This window comes from Bos grunniens, chromosome 26 (assembly GCF_055505025.1).
Source record: "Bos grunniens cultivar Pamir isolate PY7600 chromosome 26, Bosgru_T2T1.0, whole genome shotgun sequence".
In the NCBI taxonomy this organism is placed as follows: domain Eukaryota; kingdom Metazoa; phylum Chordata; class Mammalia; order Artiodactyla; family Bovidae; genus Bos; species Bos grunniens.
In genome coordinates, this window is record NC_141190.1 from 20,962,086 (window position 1) to 20,986,146 (window position 24,061).

The 24,061-nt window shown below is 44.5% G+C and overlaps 1 protein-coding gene and 1 long non-coding RNA gene across 8 annotated transcripts in view; one reads left to right on the forward strand and one right to left on the reverse strand.

Moving 5' to 3' along the window:
• Positions 1–9,890: 9,890 nt before the first annotated feature.
• Positions 9,891–24,061, reverse strand: part of DNMBP (dynamin binding protein) — a 120,524-nt gene continuing 106,353 nt past the window's right edge. For all 7 annotated transcript variants that reach the window (XM_086377188.1, XM_086377194.1, XM_086377189.1 and 4 more), the window contains 6 exons: positions 19,821–19,949; positions 17,729–18,061; positions 17,197–17,376; positions 15,575–15,773; positions 12,861–13,402; positions 9,891–11,646 (listed from right to left, as the gene is read on the reverse strand). In XM_086377188.1, coding sequence (XP_086233314.1) covers positions 11,461–11,646; positions 12,861–13,402; positions 15,575–15,773; positions 17,197–17,376; positions 17,729–18,061; positions 19,821–19,949 — 1,569 coding nt within the window. In that variant the 3' untranslated portion in view covers positions 9,891–11,460. The remainder of the gene's footprint in view (positions 11,647–12,860; positions 13,403–15,574; positions 15,774–17,196; positions 17,377–17,728; positions 18,062–19,820; positions 19,950–24,061) is intronic.
• LOC147344164 (uncharacterized) lies at positions 13,285–23,945 on the forward strand. The gene is made up of 2 exons (XR_015155179.1): positions 13,285–13,592; positions 19,697–23,945. It is a non-coding gene; the product is annotated as an uncharacterized LOC147344164 (long non-coding RNA).

Below are 24,061 nucleotides of genomic sequence, written 5' to 3' on the forward strand. Positions count from 1 at the left end.
TGAAGTATAGTTGATTTGCAATATTGTGTTAGCATTTTACCCGTGGACATGCTTTGAGGCCTCAATTGAATCTGAGCTCTCTTAAGAGGAACTGTGAACCTGTTTGCCTGCCACCTGGGGGCGTTACCCTGAAACAATTTGAGTTAAATACTCCACCAAGAGGTTCCAAACATGGTTGGTGGGACTTCAGACCACAATCCTGTGTGAGAGCCAGCTTGCACAGCAGTTGAGATCTCCAGGCTTCAGCAGTCACTGGGAGCCTTGACACATGACCCTTCTTCCAGGCTTTTTTGTGTCACATTATTTTGGGTTCAACATATTCCTTACCTCCATTTCAGCGATGCAATTTTGGAAGATTTTTATTCATTCATCAATGTAGCCATTTGTTGACTGAGATGCTCAGACTTACACTTCCTAAATAAGGGACTTGGAAAACTGTGAGGCAGGATTAAGAAGAGACTTGTTTACTACTATTTGCTGTTCCCATCAGCATCACTCTAGCAATGCTCGTTTCCCCACAGCGGCAGTTTTTCTAATACTCATAAAACCGGGGTGGTCATGACAGCACCCGGCGAGCAGCGCCCCCTTCTGGGAAGTCTGGGTTTCAGTTTCAGAGCCTCCAACCTCTGCCTTTTTGTTCCCACGGTACTACGGGTCATGTCTGCTTTTGCATTTGCTAGCTCTCTGGTACTGGCTTCTCTTTGGCCCTTTCTCCAATGCCTATTTAATGATTCTTTATGTTGTTCTGTTAACCTATGATTTCAGTCTCTTGCCTAACCAAATGGGTAGAACCTTGGAGATAATGCAGTCCAAGTCTCTCGTTCTTCAGCTAAGTACCAGACTGAGCGTGGTTATATGAGATCCACAATCAAAACTTGTTTATGGCAGAGGCAGGGCCAGAAACCAAACTCCTGATTTGATCTAATGATTCCTTTTTCTCCTATAACGGGAGAGGGTTTTTCATCGACCTTCTCCTGTGGATGCATATACAAGAGAGGGGAAGCGGTCTTTTTTCACTGACTCAGACTCAGTGAAGGTGGTGGGAACCGGAGCAGCCTGGATCCAAACCTTTGGTGACGACTCCTCCCCTCCAAATCTTCTGTTAGCCTAGGATTCCGTAACCCAGTCCACACTCTGGACCCACTTACCATGACCGCTCTTTCCTACTTGCCTCCTGAAGTCCTCTTTTTCGCTTGTCCTTGAAGCATTAAGTCCGTTTTTGTCCTTGACCCGCCTCCCCCAGTTCCTCTATTTTCTCTGTAATTGACTTCATACACTCTGTGGTTTCAACTTCTACGCATATGATTCTCATTTCTAGCCTCTTGTGCTCCAGTGTTGAGATTCATATATTCCACTGCCTCTGGCATTATCGCCTGGATATCCTTCAGGCATCTAACAGGCAAATCACCCTACTCTGGCAGAGCCTCTACTTCCTCTGTGCTTTCTAACTCCAGTGGTGACATCACTGTCCACTCGGCCCTACAAAATGAAAACCTGTGTAGCATCCTCAGGTTTTCTTTCCTGATCAGTCAGCCACCAAGTCCTTCCAGTTGCACCCCTGTTGCTCTTGCCATGGTTCAGATTCTCCTCGCTGCCATCCTGGGCTAAGGGCATAGGCATCCTTGCCTCCAGGACTGTTTTCCTCAGGTATACCCACCCACAGCTACCAGAGTGATCTATTATGAAAAACTTACCAGGTTACTCCTCTGCTTAAACCCTTCATTCAATAGCAATCAGAATAAAGTTAAAATCCCCTAGTATGGAATAACAAAGCTAACATCCAATCCAATCTCATGTTAAGCTCTGCTGCTGCCGCCAAGTCGCTTCAGTCGTGTCCAACTCTGTGCGACCCCATAGATGGCAGCCTACCAGGCTCCCCCATCCCTGGGATTCTCCAGGCAAGAACACTGGAGTGGGTTGCCATTTCCTTCTCCAATGCATGAAAGTGAAAAGTGAAAGTGAAGTCGCTCAGTCGTGTCTGACCCTCAGCGACCCCATGGACTGCAGCCTTCCAGGCTCCTCCATCCATGGGATTTTCCAGGCAAGAGTACTGGAGTGGGGTGCCACTGCCTTCTCTGTGTTAAGCTCTAGTGACATTAAAAATTCGCCCCTCCCCCGCCCCCCCAACACACACACGCACGCGCACACACACACACACACACAATTATTGACTCTAGCCTTTTCCTTTTCTATCCCCTCTGCTTGGAGTCCTATGATTACCTCTAACTCACTAAGACTCAGTAAGAAGTCATCTCCTGAGAGCCTTCCCTGATTCCCTCTCCACTCAACCCCCAGGCTAGCTTCAGCACTGCAGTGGATTTTCAATCTGTGGGGCAGCTCTGCATCTGAAAGCCAGTTCTCCATGGGCTCCTCCAACTTAAGATTCTGGGTGGGAGCCCAGGGTGCGGCCCTGTGACGAGGCTGCACTAATCTGATACACCTGTGCCAGACGTTGACTTAGGTGCTGGAGACACAGGGCAGGGGAGTCTCTCCTCGCAAAGTGACAGTCGCTGTCGTCATCCAGGGGTAGCGGTGCTGGGGACGGCAGCCGGGCGCAGTGATGCTGCCAGTAGCGAGCGTCGTTCCTGGCTTCGAAGATGCAAAGTGGCTTCTTACCCTCCCAGGGGGTCAGTGAGCTACGTACCATCATTTGAAAACTTCCTTTCTGCTTAAGTTAACGAGTTGGGGGGCTGTTGTTTACAACTAAATAATGCTCCCCAGCACACTTAATTTGCTTTTACTGAACTTATTATTTTGTTAGATAATTTTCTGTTTGCATTTCTCTACTAAGCTGTGAGCCTCTTGAAAACAATTTCTTACTGTTTTGTATCTCCAGTGGCTGGAATATAGTAGGTCCTCACTTTTTTTTGGGGGGGGGGATCAAAAAATTATAAAGATTTTCAAAAAAATCTTTATAAAAATATAGCAACAGGGTTGATGCACACTGGTGGACTTTAAAAATTGGCAAACGATATTACACAAACACTGATGATCCCTAAACTGCTAGAATTTAGATTTAGTTAGCAAAAACCATATTCAGCTATCAATGTGGATTTATGTTTTCCACAGATTAGATACTAAACTGGCTTTTGGAAAGGTTTCATAGTGTTTGAAGACTAGACAAAGTTGTAAAAATGCAGGAAAGAACCGGGTTGTAGGAACACACCATTTTCGCAGTATTCCTTTTTACTTTGTATGCAAGTAATTCGTTATGCTATAGAATTTAACTGTTTCAGTATAGAAAGCAACTGCCTAGGAAAGAAGTAGAAAAAAAGGGGAAACAAAGAAAAGAGTATACAGTATTTCTTTCAAGAGTACTTTGGTTCTCACTGAATGAAGACTAGTTTTCCTTTCCTCAACTCTAACAGTCAAGCCTTTGGTTGACCCACTGGTAGTGTCCTGAATGGACAGTCACCTTGGTCCTTGCCATGACAGCCATCTGGCCATTCTGCCTGATGACTGCTGATTTCAGATCCACTTGTCCTGTGGATGTCCAGTTCCACCAGAGCAGCAGTCTTTGGAACATTTATTTGTTGCTCAAGTCCACAGCCACTTGTTCCTGTTTGGGGAACAATCTTATTGGTATCCATCTATAAAGACTGTCCAGGTATTTTCTGGTTGTACCCCTGGTGCTTGGTGCTAACACCCTTGACTGCTGGCTCCTTCGTTAGCTGGCACCCAGCAGCAGGTCACTGTGATCTGGTGTGTCAGGGTTTACATTCTGGCATCATAAAGATGCCTCCTGGTTCCATAAACATCTGCTGGGCTGATGCGTCTATTAGTTCCAATCTGTGAACAATTCCACTTGGGCTAGCTTTTCATTTTCCTTCATTAAAACGTCTAAAGTTTTCTGCATACTTGGCTTTAGTGTTAATGGGTTGAACAGAATCCTTTTGTTTTATTGGAACCTAGAGTTAGGGGTATGGCACAAGGGCCAAATTAGGCCTGCTGTTTTTATAAATAAAGTTTTTGCAACACAACCATGCTTCTGTATTTTCTATACCTGCTTTGACAATGAAGTTGTGAGACTCTCTGGCCTAAAAAGCCTGAAGTACTTACTATCTGGCCTTTTATGGAAAAGGTTTGCAAATTCCTGCTCTAGAATCAACAGTGTAGTCTGGACTGGATCATGTTTCCATTCTCAGATAGTTTGCCTCAAAAATGTCATGTGGCTCCATACCTGCAGCAGATAGAATAATGGTCCCCAAAGATGTCCATGACTGAATCTTCAAAACCTCAAGGATTTACCTTCCACAACTAAAGGGACTTCACTGATGTGATTAAGGATAATAAGATGGCAGACTGTCCGGTGAGCCCAGTGTTATTACAAGGATCCTTGTAAGAGAATGAAGATGATGTGATGACAGGAACAGAGACATTAGAAGATGCTGTGCCACTGGCTTTGAAGATGGAGAAAAAGACCATAAGGAACCAAGAAACATAGGTAGTTTCTAGAAGTTGGAAAAAGGCAAGAAAACAGATTTCCCCCTGAAGACTCCATAAATAATGAGCCCTACCAACCTTGACTTTGGCCCAATGAAACTGATTTCAAATTTCTGACCTCCAGAACTGACCATAAATTTGTTGTTTTATACTAAGTAGTGGTAATTTGCTAAAGCAGCAATATGAAGCTAATACAGTATCGTAAGTCCAAGTAGCTCTGATGAAATTGCTAATATTCTATAACTGAAGTCAGTTTAATAATTCATTGACCTTCACTGAATCCCACTGTAGTGAATTTGTAGAGGATTATGTCATCTTTAAAGTCCAGCGAGGGACTTCCCTGGTGGTCCAAGGAACTGGTCCCTTGGTGAAGATTCCGTGTTCCCAATACAGGGGGCCCGAGTTCGATTCCTGGTCGGAGAGCCAAACCCCACACACCGCAACTAAGAGTTTGCATGCTGCAACTAAAAACCCCACGTGTCACAAAGAAAATCAAAGATCCCACATGCCACAACTGAGACCCGGCACAAATATACATTAAAAAAAAAAAAAAAAGCTACCTTTTAAAGCCCAGCTGGAAGTGGGTATTGAATTCAATGCTCATGGCTCTCACCCCTTCTATCAAATTGCAAAGATCTTATTCAGCTTAATCCTATTTGGAGGTAAAATTTTGATCTCACCTGAGAGGATGCAGGAAGGTCCTTTTTTTCAAGAATCACGGTGATGCCGATGACAGGAGGCGACCATGAGAGATAGGGGTCTTTCAGCTTCACTGGTCCTGGACCTGGGGAAGGGCTGCCACGGGGAAGGACTAGAGCTTGACTCCTCTTGGAGTCCCAGGGGACACCCAGACAAACAGATAGCCCTTGTGACACAGTCCTGCTGATTCTGTAGACCCCTGCAAGTCTGCTTGCTCCCAAAAAATGTTCCTGAGTGGAGACACTGCTTGCTCCTGCCACTACCTCCTTACCTCTGGGAAAGCACTATCTGCTCCTTCAGGTCACCTGTGAGTGGTGGTAAGGAACAGATACGCCTAGGCAGCTTGCAAGGGCGGCAATCTGTCGTAGGAAACTCCCATGCTGATACACACAAAGCACTGCTGTGGATCTCCCCTGACAACCACAGTGGGCTGTGTGAAAGGAAACAACGCAACTAGAGATTGGAGAGACGAGCCCTGCTCTGTGGTACTGAGCCGACTGTCTTACCCAGCCCGGGCGAAATTTGAGAGCTTCATCAGTACGTAACAGATGAGAGAGTTTAAAATCCTGTGAGTTAGGCTTCCCTGGGGTTCAGTGGTTAAGAATCCACCTGCCAATGTGGGAGACATGGGTTCGATCCCTGATGCAGGATGATCCCACATGCCGCGGAGCAAAGCCCATGCACCACAACTATTGAACCTGTGCTCTGGAGCCTGGGAGCTGCAACCTAGAGTCCGTGCTCCACAACGAGAGAAGCTGCAGTGAGAAGCCCACACACCCCAGCTAGAGTGTAGCCCCTACTCGCCACAATTGTAGAAAGCCCAAGCAGCAACAAGGACCCAGAACAGCCAAAAATAACTTAAAAAAAAGAAAAATCCTGTGAGTTGTAATGACGAGAGATGATTCAGGAGTAAGTTATAGGATACTCAAGGTTTCTCAGTCCTTAGGGCTAAGGTTCTGCAAGTGAAACACAATTCAGAGCACAACTGTGTTCTTTTAGAGCTTGTTTGTACTCCTGACCCTGAAACAGAATGGACACAGAGTTCCAGCTTCACAGTTAATTAAAAGAGTGAAACAAAATTCAACCTTTCTTAAAACCATGTAATTCTAGAGCTTACAGTTCACAAAAATTTGCAGAATCATCTTATTTGTTCTCACAAGAATCTTGAGAGGGAGATCCGAAATCTACACACTTTAGATGACAGGAGATTCCCACCGTCACTCCCTGTTCTCCGAGGACACTTGGGAGAAAGCATCACTGAAGAGCTGCCTCCAGGCAGGAAAGGGAGCACATTCATGACAGGAAGCAAGCAGGCAAACCGGATTTGGAAATTGCTGTTGTGTCAGAAACAGATGACACCCTTCCCTTCCTGGGTTTTTTTTTTGGTAATTCCTACTCTTCCAACAGTAGGCTTCCCTAGTGGCTCAGATGGTTAAGAACCTGCCTGCAATGCAGGAGACCTGAGTTTGATCGCTGGGTCAGGAAGATCCCCTGGAGAAGGGAATAGCAACCCACTCCTGTATTCATACCTGGAGAATTCCATGGACAGAGCAGACTAGTGTGCTACAGTCTATGGGGTTGCAAAGTCAGCCATGACTGGGCGACTAATACACACTTTTCCAATAGTGAAGTCACTCAGTCGTGTCCGACTCTTTGTGACTCCATGGACTGTAGCCTATAAGGCTCCTCTGTCCGTGGAATTTTCCTTCACTGTGGCTCAGCTGGTAAAGAATCCGCCTGCAATGTGGGAGACCTGGGTTTGATCCCTGGGTTGGGAAGATCCCCTGGAAAAGGGAAAGGCTACCCACTCCAGTATTCTGGCCTGGAGAATTCAAAGGACTGTACAGTCCATGGGGTTGCAAAGAGACACGATGGAGTGCCTTTCCAATAGTAGACAGTTCTATTTAAAAAAACAGCCTACAAGGTGCTTCTCAGGTTTAACGTGAATACCAATCACCTGCAGCCCTGACTCAGTAAGGTTAGGGTGGGGCCTGCATTTCCAGTGAGCTCCCAGGTTACGCCGGTGGTGATGCTGCTGGTCTGAAGACCACACTTAGACAGGCAAGACCTAGCAGCCACTATGGAGAACAGTACGTAAGTTCCTGAAACAAACTGAAAAATAGGGGGGAAATGTGCAGGATCCTCACCTGAAGGGACGCACAGGACGGTAGGCTGGCAGGGGAGCACAGCCTGGCCTGCTCTAGGAGGAGCATCCAGTAGCCTCTCCCAGCCTGACCAAGCCCCACTGACGATGGACACGGGGAAGAGGACGATAAGCGAGCCTGGCTACAGTTCCAGTAGGTGGAGCCCTTGGTCTCCCAGTGCAGCAGCAGCGGCTGCTCGCACTGTGTGCGACCTCTAGGAGAGCCCTGGCAAGGTGGGGGGGCAGCCCGAGCCAGCAAGGACAGGAGCCTGCTGAGTAGGGAAGAGATGCGCAGCTGCCCTTCCGAGCAGAACCCAGAGAACTTCCTGGCATCTTCATCAGCCATGGACTGAAAACTCACTTAGGACACCTACCTTGCCTGGTGTGCACTGCCAGGCACAGGCAGCTCAGCTTGCAGCCTGGCCAGCACCTCATCCTACTTACAGTACCTGCAGTAAACGGGAGAACCCAGGCCTTGCAGCCCTGCTCTGCCATCTGCTAGCTGTGTGGTCTAGAGCTGCTTGCTTAACCTTCCTTCAACTTCCATTTGTCATCTTCAAAATAAAGTGATACATGAAAAAAAAAAACACAACCCTAAAAATTGGGCTTTCACATGACCCAACAATCCCATTTCTGGGCATATGTATCTGCAAAACACAAAAACTCTTCATTCAAGAAGATACATGCACCCCGATGTTCACAGCAGCACTATTTACAAAACAGTGAGGACCTGGCAACCAGTGTCCATCAACAGATGAATGGATCAAGATATGGTGCATATATACAACAGAATGCTCCTCAGCCACAAAAACAGAATGAAATAAAGCCATTTGCAGCAACACAGACGGACCTAGAGAGTATCATGTTAAGTCAGAAAAAGATGAACATCATACCGTATCACTTATACGTGGAAACTAAAAAAGATGATAAAGATGAACTTATTTACAAAACAGAAATAGACTCACAGACATAGAAAATAATTTATGGTCTACCAAAGGGGAGAGGGGGAGAGAGAAATTGGGATTTGGAATTAACAGATACACATCACTATATATACAACAGATAAACAGGGATGTACTGTATTAGCACAGAGAAGGAAAGTCAACATCTTGTAATGACCTATAGTAGAAAAAAGTCTGATACATATATAACTGAATCATCTTTCTGTATGCCTGAAATACTGTACATCAACTACATTTCAATAGAAAAATAAAGAAAAAGACCTAGCAGACATGTTAATGTTTAAACAATATTTATCTTCTCATAAACTTGCTCCCATCCCAATGATCTCCCCTTTGTTAAGGATTCCATCATTTCTCTAATTTCGTACCTTTATAGGATGCTGCTTTTTCCCATTCACAAGCAATCTGAAATCCAAGCCAGTTAACTTTTCTTAGATTTTTCTGACCTTTGATCTGTCCTCCCCTCAAATCATCCCGCTATCATTAAGCTTTCCTCCTGCTGCTGCTGCTGCTAAGTCACTTCAGTCGTGTCCGACTCGCATTATGCGACCCCACAGACGGCAGCCCACCAGGCTCCCCTGTCCCTGGGATTCTCCAGGCAAGAACACTGGAGTGGGTTGCCATTTCCTTCTCCAATGCAGAAAAGTGAAAAGTCAAAGTGAAGTTGCTCAGTCGTGTCCGACTCTTAGCGACCCCATGGACTGCAGCCCTCGCGGCTCCTCCGTCCATGGGATTTTCCAGGCAAGAGTACTGGACTGGGGTGCCACTGCCTTCTCCAAGCTTTCCTATAAACAGGCAATCTGCTTAGGAAGCTTAGGGAACAAGGAGTTTCTCATCAAATCTGAATTCCTTGACTTGGACCTCAGGGCTATCTTTGCTTTGTGCCAGGCAGTGTCCCAGCACTCTCCATGTATTAACTCATCCCACCCTTACCACAACCCCAGAAGGCAGATAACAAGTTAAATTATCTCTATGTTAGATAAGGAAGCTGAAGCCCAGGTTGGGGAAGTTGCCAAGGTCACAATGCCCTTGAGTGTCAGTCTGGCTCAGAACAAGGTGGACAGGCTCAGCCTGGCCCAAGTTTAGATTCAGGCTCCATCAAAAACTTTGGGCAGGTCACAATGTCACCGGACCCCATCTTCCTTCTTCGTAATGTAAGAGTTAGCCTCGCTGGCCTGTAAGCTTTTTCTCCAGAGTCTACCTTTCACCCACATTCTCCATTCCTTAACAGTCTCAGGCAACTGCTTCATTGGCACCACCTTGGCCAGTGCTCCTGCTACTTCTCCCCGTCCCTGCCCCCCCACACCCAACCTGGCTTGAGCTGCGGTTTGACTGTTAGTTCAGCACAAGTGCATCAGTTTCCATATCTGTAATGGCTGCGAAATACTTACCTCTTAGAATTCCCAGCTCTTCTGTTTTGCTAGGATTTTACTGCACGAAATGGCTTAAAATGCAGCATGGACATATTTTAAGTATAGACTGTTTCTGCTGAAATCATATTTGAAAAGGAATTCCTGACCTGAGTTTCTTCACTTAGCCTCTCCCATTTCTTGAAATCTAAGCATCAATGAATCGTCAAGAAGGTACCCCCAGAAACATGAGAAGGTTCAAGCTAAACCAGGAAGAAAGTCAAGAAAACATACTTATGGCCCTTAAAATGCTTTTATTTATAAAATAACTACTTAAATATAAACATCTCTAGATATAAACACTATTCATGAGAGACTCTTGCGTTGCTGCCTTCTGATTGACCAGCAGACCCCGGGGTGGCCAAGGATCCCCCGGGTGTCTCCTGACTCATCAAGACTTTAAGGTGAAGGTGCATTTAGAGGAGCAAGGGCTGTAAGCTGTTCTTCATGCCCTTTCTTGCAAGACAAAATTCTTGATTTCCTGTTCCAAGGCAGGCTTTCAATCTGGGGCAGACCTTAAGAATAAGAGCCCTGCTCACATACAAACTTCAGGGGGGATCTTAGTGTTAGGATCAGTAAACATCTTCCTGAGGTGGAGGAGGTACAATCAGGCACTTTAGATTCTGTTTGGCTTAGACCATGGTCTCTGAAGCAGGGGGGCTGATGAAACAGAAAATGCTTATTTCCAAGTCTAGGATAAGCTACCTCTGGACTGTTTACCCAGATTCAAATGAGATAAACATGTGTTACGTTCTCTTCATCTGTGGACAGTAGTGTGGAGGAAGGGGAGAGGCATCCAGTCTCCCTCTGGGCTTCACTGGCTTCAGCCCATTGCAGAATGAATCCCCCGCAGGGAACAGTGGGAGCGCCGATTCCATTCTCCCAAGAAAGTCTATCAGCTATCCCGATTCCATTCTCCCAAGAAAGTCTATCAGCTATTGATTGAGCTTCAGGAAAGAAGCCAGAAAACATCATCATACACAGACCGTATAGAGATGGTGTCAGCAAGGTGTGGAGAATAGCACCTAATGGGAAGAGAACCTTTCATATGAAGGTTCAGAGGAAAGGAATATTCTAAACATTTTTAAAAGGAGAAAGAAGTACTAGGTTGGCCAGAAAGTTCGTCTGGGATTTTCCATTAGATCTTACAGAAAAACCCAAATGAACGTTTTTAGCTGACTCAATAGTTGAATTTTGCCCAATCTGGAAATGTGGCGAAATAAATAAGAAAAAGATTACAGATGGCAGTGTTTTAGGGATGTTTAGAAATAAGGGGTGTGTGTGCAAATATGTGCCAGACACTGAGGTTTTAAAACACCAGATTTGGTACAATGTTGACGAACTTCTTGCCGCATGCAGAGGCGCAGCCTGAAAGGGCTCCCAGACAATTCATCCAAGTTGGTTTCCGGTCAGTTGATCATGGAGCATGGGGCCACCCCACTCAATATGGCACAACCAACATCAACTTCTTCTAATGCTACAGCACAGCTTCTAGCATATATTGGATACTGGTCTTCTGATTAGAAATTTCTCATTTCCAAAGGCTGACCCCAGGACTTGCTTCTCTTTTCACGGTCACTGAATCACTTGTTAAGCACCCGGGTCCATTTCAAATTCTAGAGATTCTAGTGAGCATCAAGGTTGACAACCCAATCGAAGAGAACAAGACTTATGCCTCACTGTGCCACGGTTAAGCAATGTGGCAGGGCCAGTGTCTCAGGAGCAGGAGCCCTCTTGGCGGATACCAGAACCCTTCAGCAGAAGGAAGTGAAGGCAGCAAGGTTGAGTGGGAAGCAGAACAGGCTCAGGTGTACTCAGCTTTGCGGATATAATTGGATGGAACGTAACCCTTTTTCCCATTGACTTCAGCTAACCACCATTCTGTATTTCCTGTAACATCTTTAAACTCTAGGATCTTGAGTCTCTGATTGGCTGACACACTCAGCTCATTTGGGTTCCGTGCCTTGAAGGTATAGACAGCAAAATAGACCTGTGAGAGGGAGAGAAAGTGAGTTAGGAAATGGGAAACATCTGAGAGCAAAGCTACCCAACAGAACTTCCCAGGGTGATGGGTACCGTCTGTATCTGGACCATCCAATATGGCAGCCCCTAGACACACAGCCATTGAGCACTTGAAATAACAGCTAGTGAGATGAAAGAACTTAAATTTTAACTTTACCTAACTTAAATAGCTATATATGGCTGATGGCTACCATAATGAATAGGACAGCTTTAAAGAAAACCAAAATTCACTTAACTCTTTCAGAGTTGCCTTAAAAAGGGAAAAAAGCTTCAGTCAGTATGGAAGATGGATGAGACATAAGGATGCTCTTTCATACTCCTAACACAGAAATTCTGTATTCAAAAATCTTTACAAAACAACAAAAAAACCACATCTAATCCCAAAGAAAGAAAGGATACTCACTAGGTGCCCATAACAGGGCTAGCATGCAAAGCGAGGGTGGTGGTCAGTGATCAGGAGGAGGAATCGTGAGGCCCGCAGGGGCAAAGAGATGAACACACACCCAAGAGTGCTCAAGGACTGGAGCTGGTGAGGCTAGAACTGAGATCCTTGCACAAAGTCAGAATCTCAGAAAGGGCCACTTCCTGGTCCATTTCCACCAGCCCGCTGGTGGCTGCAGAGCTGGGATGCGTGTCCTGGGCTTGTCAGAGCCACAAAGAGCTCACCGACAAAGGTAAGACACACTTGGAGACTCACTGCTGCAAGTGAGCTGAGGGATTCCTCAGCTGTGGACGTGAAAGTGGCTTTAAAATATGCAGGTTTAAAATGTTTATGATACAAAGGGGCCATTACAAAAAGAATAGGAAAAACTGAAACAGAATCAGAATTCTATTCCCGAATTCTAGAAATTTAGTCACTTGAATGAGAAACTCAGTAGATGAGTTAAACAGCAGACTATACCAATGGGAAGAGTCAGTGCACTGGAAGAGGATGCAAAGCTTCATGGTAACAGCCGGTAAACGCTCCACAAAACCACAGCCTGTGGAGTCAGCCACCGAAGGTCCAGAAGGGTGGAGCTGCCCACTCTCACAGCAGTGAGCTTCTGGAAATCCTTTATGGATTTATCTGTGGGCCCATCTCCAGGGTCAGCCCCCCAGGCCGGTGAGGCCTCGCCCACTCCTGAGAACTCATCCCCTGCATCCACAAGCCCCACAGTAACCATGGAAACCGGGCGCACTCACCTGGTTGCCTTCAGCCTCGCTACTCTCTGGCTGCTCATGTCTGTCGTCCAGAAACAGTGCTGTTCTTGCGCCTGCTTTTACGAGGTCTCGACTCTGCCCGTTACGCCCTGACACGGAGGAACCAGCCATTTCTGGATGCCTGGGGTTTCGGGAGTTCCTCAGGGTAGGGGCAGGCTGGTGAAGGTCTCTGACCGCATCGCCCGAGTCCCAAGGCCTGTGCTGGGAGGGGGAGTCTGGGTCCGACGGGCATCTGGAAGGACTGCCCTCTGAGTTCAAGGAGGCACTGAGAGTTCCTTGGTCAAATTCTGTCTGGGAAGATGCATCTGGAGGCTGTTTCTGGCAAGGCCCTGAGCTAAAGGACACAGCCATGCTGCTGGGGTTGAAGGTCAAGGTGCCGCCACTGTTCTGCCGCTGCGGGAACCGGGGGGAGGAGCTGCCGTGCTCCGACTCGGTGGAGGAGTGGCTGCCCACGGAGGCGTCGGAGTGGCTGCGGCGCGCGTTGTAGGGCTTCAGGAAGGAGCTGTACACAAAGCCCTTGGTGACTGCCGGGAGGAAAAACAAACACCAAGAGCTTTTCGTGGGAGGAGCCGGGAGGAAATCAACAGAGGAGAAACTATGGCTTACGGTCAATACTGAGAGGGAATATGTCAGGAGACAAAGAGAAGACACCATCCCATCCCAGGGCGCAAGGCGGATGGCAGAGATGAGACGCTGTGGCTGTTGGCCCAACAGGTGAGTGACAAGGGGATTTGCTGAGAATTGAGAGACAGTAACAAAAATGACCACACGCCTGAGCATGAGCAGATGAAGACATTTTAACAAGAGCGCCAAACCGTGGGAGCAAAGGCTAAGGGGAAGACTTCACTAAGGATGTGTTCAAGTCCATAGAGTGTGGTTAAAAGGGATTTAAAAACCATCCTCAGCCTGACAGAGCCCCTCCCATATGCCTCCCTGTCCTCTCCACTCCTGGTTTAGGAATGTGGTGGGAATACTGAGAACTAGAGTAGGAAACTGCTTATATTAGTTAGAATACACATCTAACACGTGTTCATGTCAATAAATTACCTAAGATGAGGACAGAGAGGGCCCTCAGCTAAAACCTTAAGCACAAATTAGAAACTGAGATCTCTGACCTATAGGAAAAACTGCTATAATACTGAATAAGAAAGAATTATCTGTTAGGCAGGGACCTGGAGTATGTAACCTCCACTTGAGCAAGGGTCATCTCTGTCGTGATTGTCAGTGTGTTTCCTGGAACCAAAAAAAAGCCAGCTTGCATGTGTTCTCTTTTCTGAGTGATGGTGAGAAGTCCCCTAGGCAGACAGCAAGGGGTGGAGGGTCTAAGAGCTGATCCTGATGCTGTGGGCTTCCTGCTACCACTTTAGTCATCAGGACTGTGGAGCTAGGAACCCAAGGACAGGGTAGCTCAAACAGTCTGAATCTTCACTAAGAGGACATAGGTCTATCAGTGGCTCTCACCTGCCATCGCCCTGGGCGCCCCTTCCTTTGTCCTGCCTTTCCCAGTTCAATCTTTATTATTTTGGGTAAGCGGAATAGGGAGCTGGGGAAGGAGAAAAAAAATCCACAAGACACTTTTAAAGAAACTGAGAAATATTAAAATTTTCAGTTCTCATGGTATGAATACAGGTGTTTATTACAGAGGACATAATCCTTCTCTAAAACACTTGGGGCCAGATGTATTATGGAATTCAGATTTGGAGATTTAGAACTGGGTCAACACCCCATAGTCAAACCCATTCAGGTTTCTGTAGCAAAACATGACTAGTCACACCAAAAGGGAAAAAGTAAGGATCATAAACAGCCTCTCATCATCTGTTCAGGTTTTGTCACCAAGTAAGTTCAGATCACGGCAGGTTTGGGCAAATTAGTTCTTTAAAAAAAAAAAAACCTTCTGATTTTCAAAGCTTTTCAGATTTTGGAACTGTGGAAAAAGAATCATGGATTGGCATTATTCTTTGTATTTTACAAAAAAATTCTGTACCCCTTCCCCACCCCAACTCCCACCAGAAAGAAGGGGAAAAAAAAGCTGTGAGCTGTTTTTAAAGTCATTTCCTAAATAGTCATGAGGTAAAATTATGTTTGGGGGGGCGCGGGGAGGGGGCAAAAAAACCCTATCTTACAAGTTTTAAATTCATATGTTCACAAAACACATGTAAAGAACTTATGGTTCACTCAGCGATGGAGAGGGCAAAGGACCCTTCAGGCAGGATTCACTGCCTGTAAAGGTGAAACAAGGCGTCTTGCAAGTGAAGTAATTCCAGAGTCTTCTCTGGAATTTAAAAAAAAAAAAAAAATCAAAAACTGGTTTTGTTCTGTAATGACTTGAGCATTAGATGGAGAAAACTTTTAAGGTTATTTTCCCTTTAATCAAAGACTCATATTTTCTGCTGGCCTACACAGGATTCAGGCACAGCCCAAATCACTCTTTTCCTCATTTAGAGTCATGGTAATCTGTGTCTGGGCTTCCCTGGTGGCTCAGCAGTAAAGAATTTGCCAATGCTGCCAATGCTGGAGACACAGGTTCGGTCCCTGGGAAGGTCCCCTGGAGGAGGGCATGGCAACCCACTCTAGTATTCTTGCCTGGAGAATCCCACGGACAGAGGAGCCTGGCAGGCTACAGTCCATGGGGTTGCAAAAAATCAAGACACAACTTAGCGACTAGACAACAACAATCTGTCCTCTACTGTTCTTACCTCCGTTGTCAATCAGCCAGCGGTTCTGACTGCCCATGGGGTCCTTCTTCTTGATCACACCCACCAGGTCACCTTCCAAAAGTGAGACATCCAGGTCCTGGGCTGCATTGAAGTTCCGTTCTGCCTGGAAGAGCTTTTCAGGGGGATACCTTGCCAGGAGTGAGGCTCGAAGTTCTTCCGACTGGAGCATATAACTTGGCTGAAAGGCAATATAAGAGATACCATCATCTAAACCCCTCCGTGGCTGTTACCCCAGCAGTTGTATGTAATCACGTATGTTGTCAGTCTCAGAAACGGAGGCAATTACAGCCAGCTGCTCCCAGCTCCTATCACATGCTTCTCCACTGAGTCAGCCTGTGTGGCTGGGGAAAAACCATAGTCTCTTAGGTCATGTTTTGGTGCCTTTACAGCTAGAGTAAAAAAATTTAACACATCCTTAGTTTTAGCTCTGTTATCCTATGATAAAAATATGTGGTTAAACTGCCACCTAAAGAATCAAAATATCTAAGTAATATGAGTAGGTCTCCTTGTATTCTGCTATATGATTCTAAACAACTGAGACTTTCCTTATCTTGGCTTCTCATCTTTAAAAACAAATAATATTCATAAAATAAGAAAAAGTAAAGTGACAAAAAATGTGATACCCTTTTTTTTAAGATCACTGGAGATGGAAATGGCAACCCACTCCAGTATTCTTGCCTAGAGAATCCAATGGACAGAGAAGCCTGGCAGGCTATAGTCCATGGAGTCGCAAAGAGTTGGACACGACTGAGTGACTATCACTCACTTTAAAATCATATAAAAATTTTTTAAATTAACTTATTTTTTAATTGAAAGATAATTGCTCTACAGTCTACAGGATTATATGGGACAAAAATACTGAAGCACAGACAGATCAGCAGTCTTGTAGATTATGACCCCATATGGCTTACCCTACTTTTCAGAATGTGGAAGAATTGAGTTCAAAATGAAAATAACTCCAGGTAAAAAGTGATCAGCCAATAACTGTTTGGCAGTTGATATATCAGATGATAACTTTTCCAATACATGATCAAAAATAGGGAGCCTGGCAGAATTAACATATCCTTAAACCAGTTACCTTAATTGACTGATCAAAGTATTAATATTAATCCTTTATTAACTCCTTTCACTGTAGAGACTAGGCCCAAGAATGCTCTGCAGAGGGCATTTGAAGTCTGTATCAGCTGGCACACTGCTGGTGCCTAGTGATAGTAAGTAAAGAAAGAATGAACACATGACAGATTTGAACTCAATAACCTTTGTTCTCCAATTATTATAAAATATTTAAATTCATTAAATTGTTAATTGGTAGAGACAGAGCTGAGTCAATCAATAACGTTGATGATAGCTTACTCGAATAATGGTTACCATGTGCCAGGCCAACACCTAAGTGCTCTACATACTTTAACTCATTTAAATCGCAAAACAACCCTATGATGTAGCTAGAACGATTAGTGGTGCTTTAGACATGAGGAAACTGAGGCATGTGCTCAAGGACACAGAGTGAGTCACTGTCAGAACTGAGATCTGAACCGAGCGGTCTTGCTCAGGAGTTCACACCTTAACCAACAGGCCATATGAGTGTCGCTGGTTCCACTCACCATGCCGAGGAGCGGCTTTCGGGTGGACTGGCGGTCCATGGTTTTCCTCTCAAATGGTCTCTTGGTGGTGGGAAGAGACTCTGGGAAGAAGGTGAAAACCTGGAGCTGCTGCAGGACCCTGCTGTGCTCCTCATGGAAGATGGCAATCAGGTTCCCCTCCCTGCCGGTGACTTTGAGTAGCTGGAGTCCATGCACAAGAACAGAGACAGAGGGGAGAAAAGAACACACGTAAAAGACCCCAGGACAGGCACAGTCTCCTTGAAACTCCTCAAGTGTGAGCCACCAACACTGTAGCCAGGGGGCCACAGGCCCAGCTCCTCCAGGGTAGCTCAGTGTGGAAAGAGACCATTCAAGGCCATGGGATTTCCAGCACTGTCAAGGCATCAAGAATTGCAGTTCCCCATGGGCTTGACCCAAGTGACATAGTTAACCTGCCTAGCTTAATAATAGCTTGACAACCCTGACATGTATTCCCAAAAAAACTTGGGGGGAACCTGGGAGTCCCCTCCTCCATGGGGAGGGAGGGTCTCACCGAGAGCAGTGGCTTCAGCTGCTCCAGCGCCTGACGCACAAAGTCACAGTGGGCCTCAGCGTAGCCGTGCACGCAGTTGCTGAAGAGGCCCTGCGCGTACTGGTGGAACTTGGGCAGCTCATCTAGCAGCTGGGCATTCAGGGCCTCATAGTTGTTCCGAGCCGACTGCAGCTCCTCCAGGGTTTTCTTGTCTTTCAGCTTCTCTGCCCGTTCTGTACAGTTATAGAAGTCCAGAAGCTTATCAAAGCGTTTTTGCACCAGCTTGTGGGGTCCTGTGAACATGCTCAGTAACTGATTCAGGGGAGAGATGACCAGCCGCTCTGTCCTCTCTTTCTGTGAAAATGAGAAAGGCACGGTGTTCAGTCTCAAATTTGTTGTTCTTAGAATACTCTCCAGGTGGCTTTTGTTACATCCTGCACCACCTGCTTTGCTCCAAGCTAAACCTGTGCAGATCCAACAGTGTTCTGCCTACCTGATACCAGATGTCTGCACACAAAGCTTCTCAGCTTGCAACTCTTCACCCAACAATCTGCACACACCAAAGAGTATGCAAAACAGCTACACAGCTGTTGACAAATGCTTAACTACATTAACTTGATGTTGCATTATAACCCAGATGTGACCACCTGTCTGGTATCACTTATGTGTACATGTCTACACATAACCTGAATTTAACTTAAGGTTTAATTGTTAAAAATAGAATTACCATATGATCCAGCAATCCCACTCCTGGGCAAATATCCAGACAAAACTAGGATTCAGAAAGATGCGTGCATCCTCATGTATTCATAGCAGCACTATTCACAACAGCCAAGACATGGACACAAGCTTAATGCCCTTCGATAGATGACGGGATAAAGAAAACGTGGTACACAACACAGTGGAATACTGCTCAACCGTTAAAAACGAACAATGCTATTTGCAGCAGCGTGGATGGACCCAGATATTATCACACTAAGTCAGGAGGACAAACACTGTATCATACCACTTATATGTGGAGTCTAAAACAGGACACAAATGAGCCTATCTAGGACACAAAACAACATCAGAGACATAGAGAACAGACTGGTAATTGCCAAGGCAGAAGGGGGTGGAAGAGGGAAGACATGGAAGTTTGGGATTAGCAGATGCAAACTGGTATATATAGAATGGATAAACAACAAGCTCCTACTGTACAGCACAGGGAACTGTATTCAGTATCCTGTGAGAAACCGTAATGGAAAAGAATATGAAAAAGACTAAATACACACACACACACATAACTGAGTAACTTTCCTGTACAGAAGTAATTAACGCAACATTGTAAGTCAACCATAAGTCAATAAAAAATAAAAAGATTTAGTTGTTACATAAATCTGCGGTAGACAAACTTTCACACACCCATCATATCTTCTACTCATAACTACTTAATAATAATCTGTTTTCACTTTTCAAAGATTTTTGCCTAATTCTAAAGGGATAGATATCAAGGGCATAATATGGATACAAAAAGAACATAAATAGGTACTTAGTAAACTTTAACGAAGATGCTACAGTCAGAATACCTGTAAGCTTCCCAACTATCATGTTTTCTTAGCCTCAAGCATCCAGAGACCTCCAAGATCCTAGCAAAGCCCATCCATTTCTACTCAGGATATCTCTCTCTCTCTCCATTTAGAGTTTCCCAAGCAATCTGACATTTAGTAGTCTTTATAGTTTGTGCCATTTCAAAGATCTACTTGTTAAACTATTAACTGTGCCGAAATATTCCTTTTAAAATCATGAATCCTTTAGTTGTTTTCTTTTGGTCAGTTATCAACAGTGATACCAGATTAAATTTCCTAGTTTTCCTTTGTCGCCTGAAATTGGGCTGGTCACTAACTATTAAAAAAAAATCTCTTTGCATACATGCAGGTCCTACTTGTCCTTTTAGCTGACTGACTGAAAGCCACATTCTGAATATAAAATCCTGATATAATTTAACTACAGGGCACAAGGACTCCTGGTCCATGGAAGCACGTCTCTACGGCATGAACTTCGCCAAGAGCTGGATGTTAGATAGAACCCTGGGAAAAGGGCCGATGCAAGCAAAGTGGGCTGAAGAGTCACTTACAAAGTTTGTGAAGAGCTGGTCACTGATGTAGCGATGCACCTTCTCGAACTGTTCCAAGTCTCTGTGTCCCTTCTCCATGCACACGTCCCACATGCTCACGGCAGCCACCACCTTCACACATGCTGATTCCTGCGGCCAAGTACAAACACGGGTAAGACCAGACAGAACTTCCGGCCTCCATCATCCACCCTAGATGGCAGTTAGCAATGGGAACCAAACTGACCTGCCTGTCCAAGGGCTGTCACCCACTGCTGTGGAGACAAGCCTTTTAAGACCTGGGGGCTCCAGTGTACACTTGCTATGTATTTAGAAAACATGGGGGGCGGGGGGGATGGTCAATAGGGAGACAACAAAATTAGAGGAACTGTAGGGAAGAGTCCTAAGGCAAGGGAAATATACTTGGTCAAATCTCTCACTTTAAGCCAGTGTGCTCCTGAAAAGTCTTATAAGCCCTGATCTTTAATCAAATTTTTATTCATTTTTTTTGGCCCCCTGCAGCATGCAGAATCTTAGTTCCTCAATCAGAGATGGAACTCATAGCCCCTGCAATGGACGCACAGAGTCTTAATTACTGGACTGCCAGGGAAGTCCCCTTAATCACAATTTTAAAATGAGGAGAGTTTGCTATTTAAAAAAAATGTAGGAAGCATATCAAAAAGTGGGGATTACTCAATAAATGCTAATGACAACTAGATAAAAAGCAAAAAGCTGGATTCCTACCTCAAACCTTATGTGCTAATGTGAATTTCAGCTAGATTTATGACTTTAATATAAAATGATAAAAGTACTGAAACATAGGAGATATTTTAAAAATTTTCTTGGGATGGAAAAGCCCTTTTAAAGTATGACACAGAATGAAGAGGCCATAAAAGTTCTATTAGATTACACAAAAATAAAACTCTTCTACACACAGAAAAATCTTAAGCAAATTCAAAAGTCAACAAACAGGGGTGTGTGTGTGGTATTTGTAAACCATCATCTCAAATAAAAGGCTATTTCCTCCAACATATACAAAAGTACTATAAGTCAATAAGAAAAGAACATTAAATCAATAAATAAGTGCGTCCAGAATGTAAATTGATACAGCCACTGTTGAGAACAGTGTGAAAGTGCTAGTCACTCAGTGTGTCTGACTTTTTCCCACCCTGTAGACTGTAGCCTGCCAGGCTCTTCTCTCCATGGGATTCTCCAGGCAAGAACACTGGAGTGGGTAGTCATTCCCTTATCCAGAGGATCTTCCCAACCCAGGGATCAAACCCAAGTGTCCTGCACTGCAGGCAGATTCTCTATCATCTCAGCTACCAGGGAAACCCGAGAGAACAGCATGGAAGTTCTTTAAAAGACTAAAACCAAAATTACTAAATGACCCATGAATCCCATTCTTGGGCATATTCTCAGAGAAAACCACAATTCAAAAACATACACACAACTCAGTATTCATTGTAGCATTATTTACAATAGCTGGAACATGGAACTAACCTAAATATCCACCAATAGGGGAATGATAAAAAAAAATGTGGTGTATGAAAACACACAATGGAATATTACTATATTACTCAGCCACGAAAAGGCACAAAATTGTCATGTGCAGAGACATGGAGAGACCTAGAGACTATCCATCCGGAGTGTGCTTAGTCGCTCAGTCATATCTGACTCTTTGTGACCCCATGGACTGTAGCCCACCAGGCTCCTCTTTCCATGGGGATTCTCCAGGCAAGAATACTGGAGTGGGTTGCCATTTCCTCCACACACAGTGAAATAAGTAAAAAACTGAAAAACAAGCATCATATATTAACACATACATGTGGAATCTAGAAAAACAGTATAGATGAATTGATTTGTAAAGAAGAAATAGAGACACAGATACAGAGAACAAATGTGTGAATACCAAGCCGGGAAGGAGAATGGGATTTACATATACACTACTATGTATAAAACAGATAACTAATGAGAACTGACTGTATACAGTCAGGGAACTGCACTCAATGCTCCGTGGTGACCTAAATGGGAACGAAATCCAAGGAAGAGGGGATACACATATACATGTGGCTGAATTACTTTGCTGTACAGGAGAAACGAACACAACGCTGGAAAGCAACTATACTGCAATAGATAACTAATAATTAGTAGATAACTAATGATAAATAAATAAATAATAGAAATGCCCTCAAATACACCCAAATCACAGAAAAAGAAATATAATGACTTAATGACTTAAGTCAACAGTATGTGAACCAGGAACTTCCAGATGTACAAGCTGAATTTAGAAAAGTCAGAGGAATCAGAGATCAAACTGCCAACATCCACAGCATCACAGAAAAAGAGAATTTCAGAAAAACATCTACTTCTGCTTCATTGATTACACTAAAGTCTTTGACCGTGTGGATCACAACAAACTGGAAAATTCTTAAAGAGATGGGAATACCAGACCACCTTACCTGTCTCCTGAGAAACCTATATGCAGGTCAAGAAGCAACAGTTAAAACCAGGCATGGAACAATGGACTGGTTCAAAATTGGGAAAGGGGGTACATCAAGGCTATATATTGTCACCCTGCCTACTTCACTTATATGCAGAGTACATTATGCAAAATGTGGGCTAGATGAATCACAAGCTGGAATCAAGACTGCTGGGAGAAGTATCATCAACCTCAGATATGCAGACGTTACCACACGAATGGCAGAAAGTGAAGAGGAACTAAAGAGCCCCTTGAGAGTGGAAAAGTTTCCTTAAAACTCAACACTCAGAAAACGAAGATGATGGCATCTGGTCCCATCACTTCATGGCAAATAGATGGGGAAAAAGAAGTCGTGGCAGATTTTATTTTCTTGGGCTCCAAAATCACTGCGGACAGTGACTGCAGCCACAAAATTAAAAGATGTTTGCTTCTGAAAGAATAGCTATGACAAACCTAGACAGTGTATTAAAAAGCACAGATATCACTTTGCCAACAAAGGTCCACGTAGTCAAAGCAATGGCTTTTCCAGTGGTAATGTACAGATGTGAGAGTTGGACCATAAAGAAGGCTGAATGCCAAAGAACTGGTGCTTTCAAACTTAGTAATGGATAAGATTCTTTGGACAGCAAGGAGATCAAACCAGTCAATCCTAAAGGAAATCAATCCTGAATATTCACTGGAAGGACTGATGCTGAAGCTGAAATGCCAATACTTTGGCCACCTGATGTAAAGAGCTGACTCACTGGGAAAGACCCTGATGCTGGCAAAGACTAAACGCAAAGGGAAAAGAAAGCAGCAGAAGATGAAATGGTTGGATAGCATCACCAACTCGATGGACATGAATTTGAGCAAACTCTGAGACAGTGATAGACAGGAAAGCCTGGTCTGCTTCAGTCTACAGGGTCACAAAGAGTTGGGCACGACTTAGGACCTGAATGACAACAACATTCCTTTGGCAGTTTTTGAATTCTACACCATTTTACTTAGTTAAAAAATGATGATAATAAGAAAAAATAATTTTTTTAAAAAGCAAAGGATCTCTTTTAAAGGAAATTATTTCACAGGATGAGATTTTCCTGCATGAGGGACAGGGGTATATGGTATATTTATTTAAATACTATTCTATTAAATCTCCAGCAGATCTTCTTGACCCAGGAATCAAACCAGGGTCTCCTGCATTGCAGGTGGATTCTTACCAGCTGAGCTACCAGGGAAGCCCTAATTTCTATTAAAGCAGCAGAGAAATTACAGATATTAAGAGAAAGGGTTCTAGTCCTGGAGCTGACTTCATGAAGGAAGCCCTGCCTCAGGCAAGGAAGACCGGGGCCTCCATGATCTCCTAAGTTCTTCCAACTCTCTAGACATATCCGTGGCTCTAATAGCCTTAGAGGCCCACGGACAGCTGTAGATGAATATGATTATTAGGAAGTACACCCCCCATAGGAACCATTCTCTTACTATTTGATCTTCAAAATGATTCTGACAAAATGAACTGTGATGAGTGCTTCTTATATAACTGGATATAGTAAACAGAGAAAAAAGCATGAAGACTGAAAGAGATGAAGGTAAGAGCTAGGTCCCCTTACTATGAATACAACAGTGCTGATCTTCTGATGTTTAACTTTTAAATAATCTGCAAGAATCCCAATAAAAAGCTTGTCATGGTATAATGGTCATTTGAGTCCAGGTTATTCCACGTTCGTTAAGCAATATGCTGGATGAATAGGAGAACGGCTGGAATTACACTGTCAGCAATTCTAACAAGAGCCAAGGTCTTTACTCA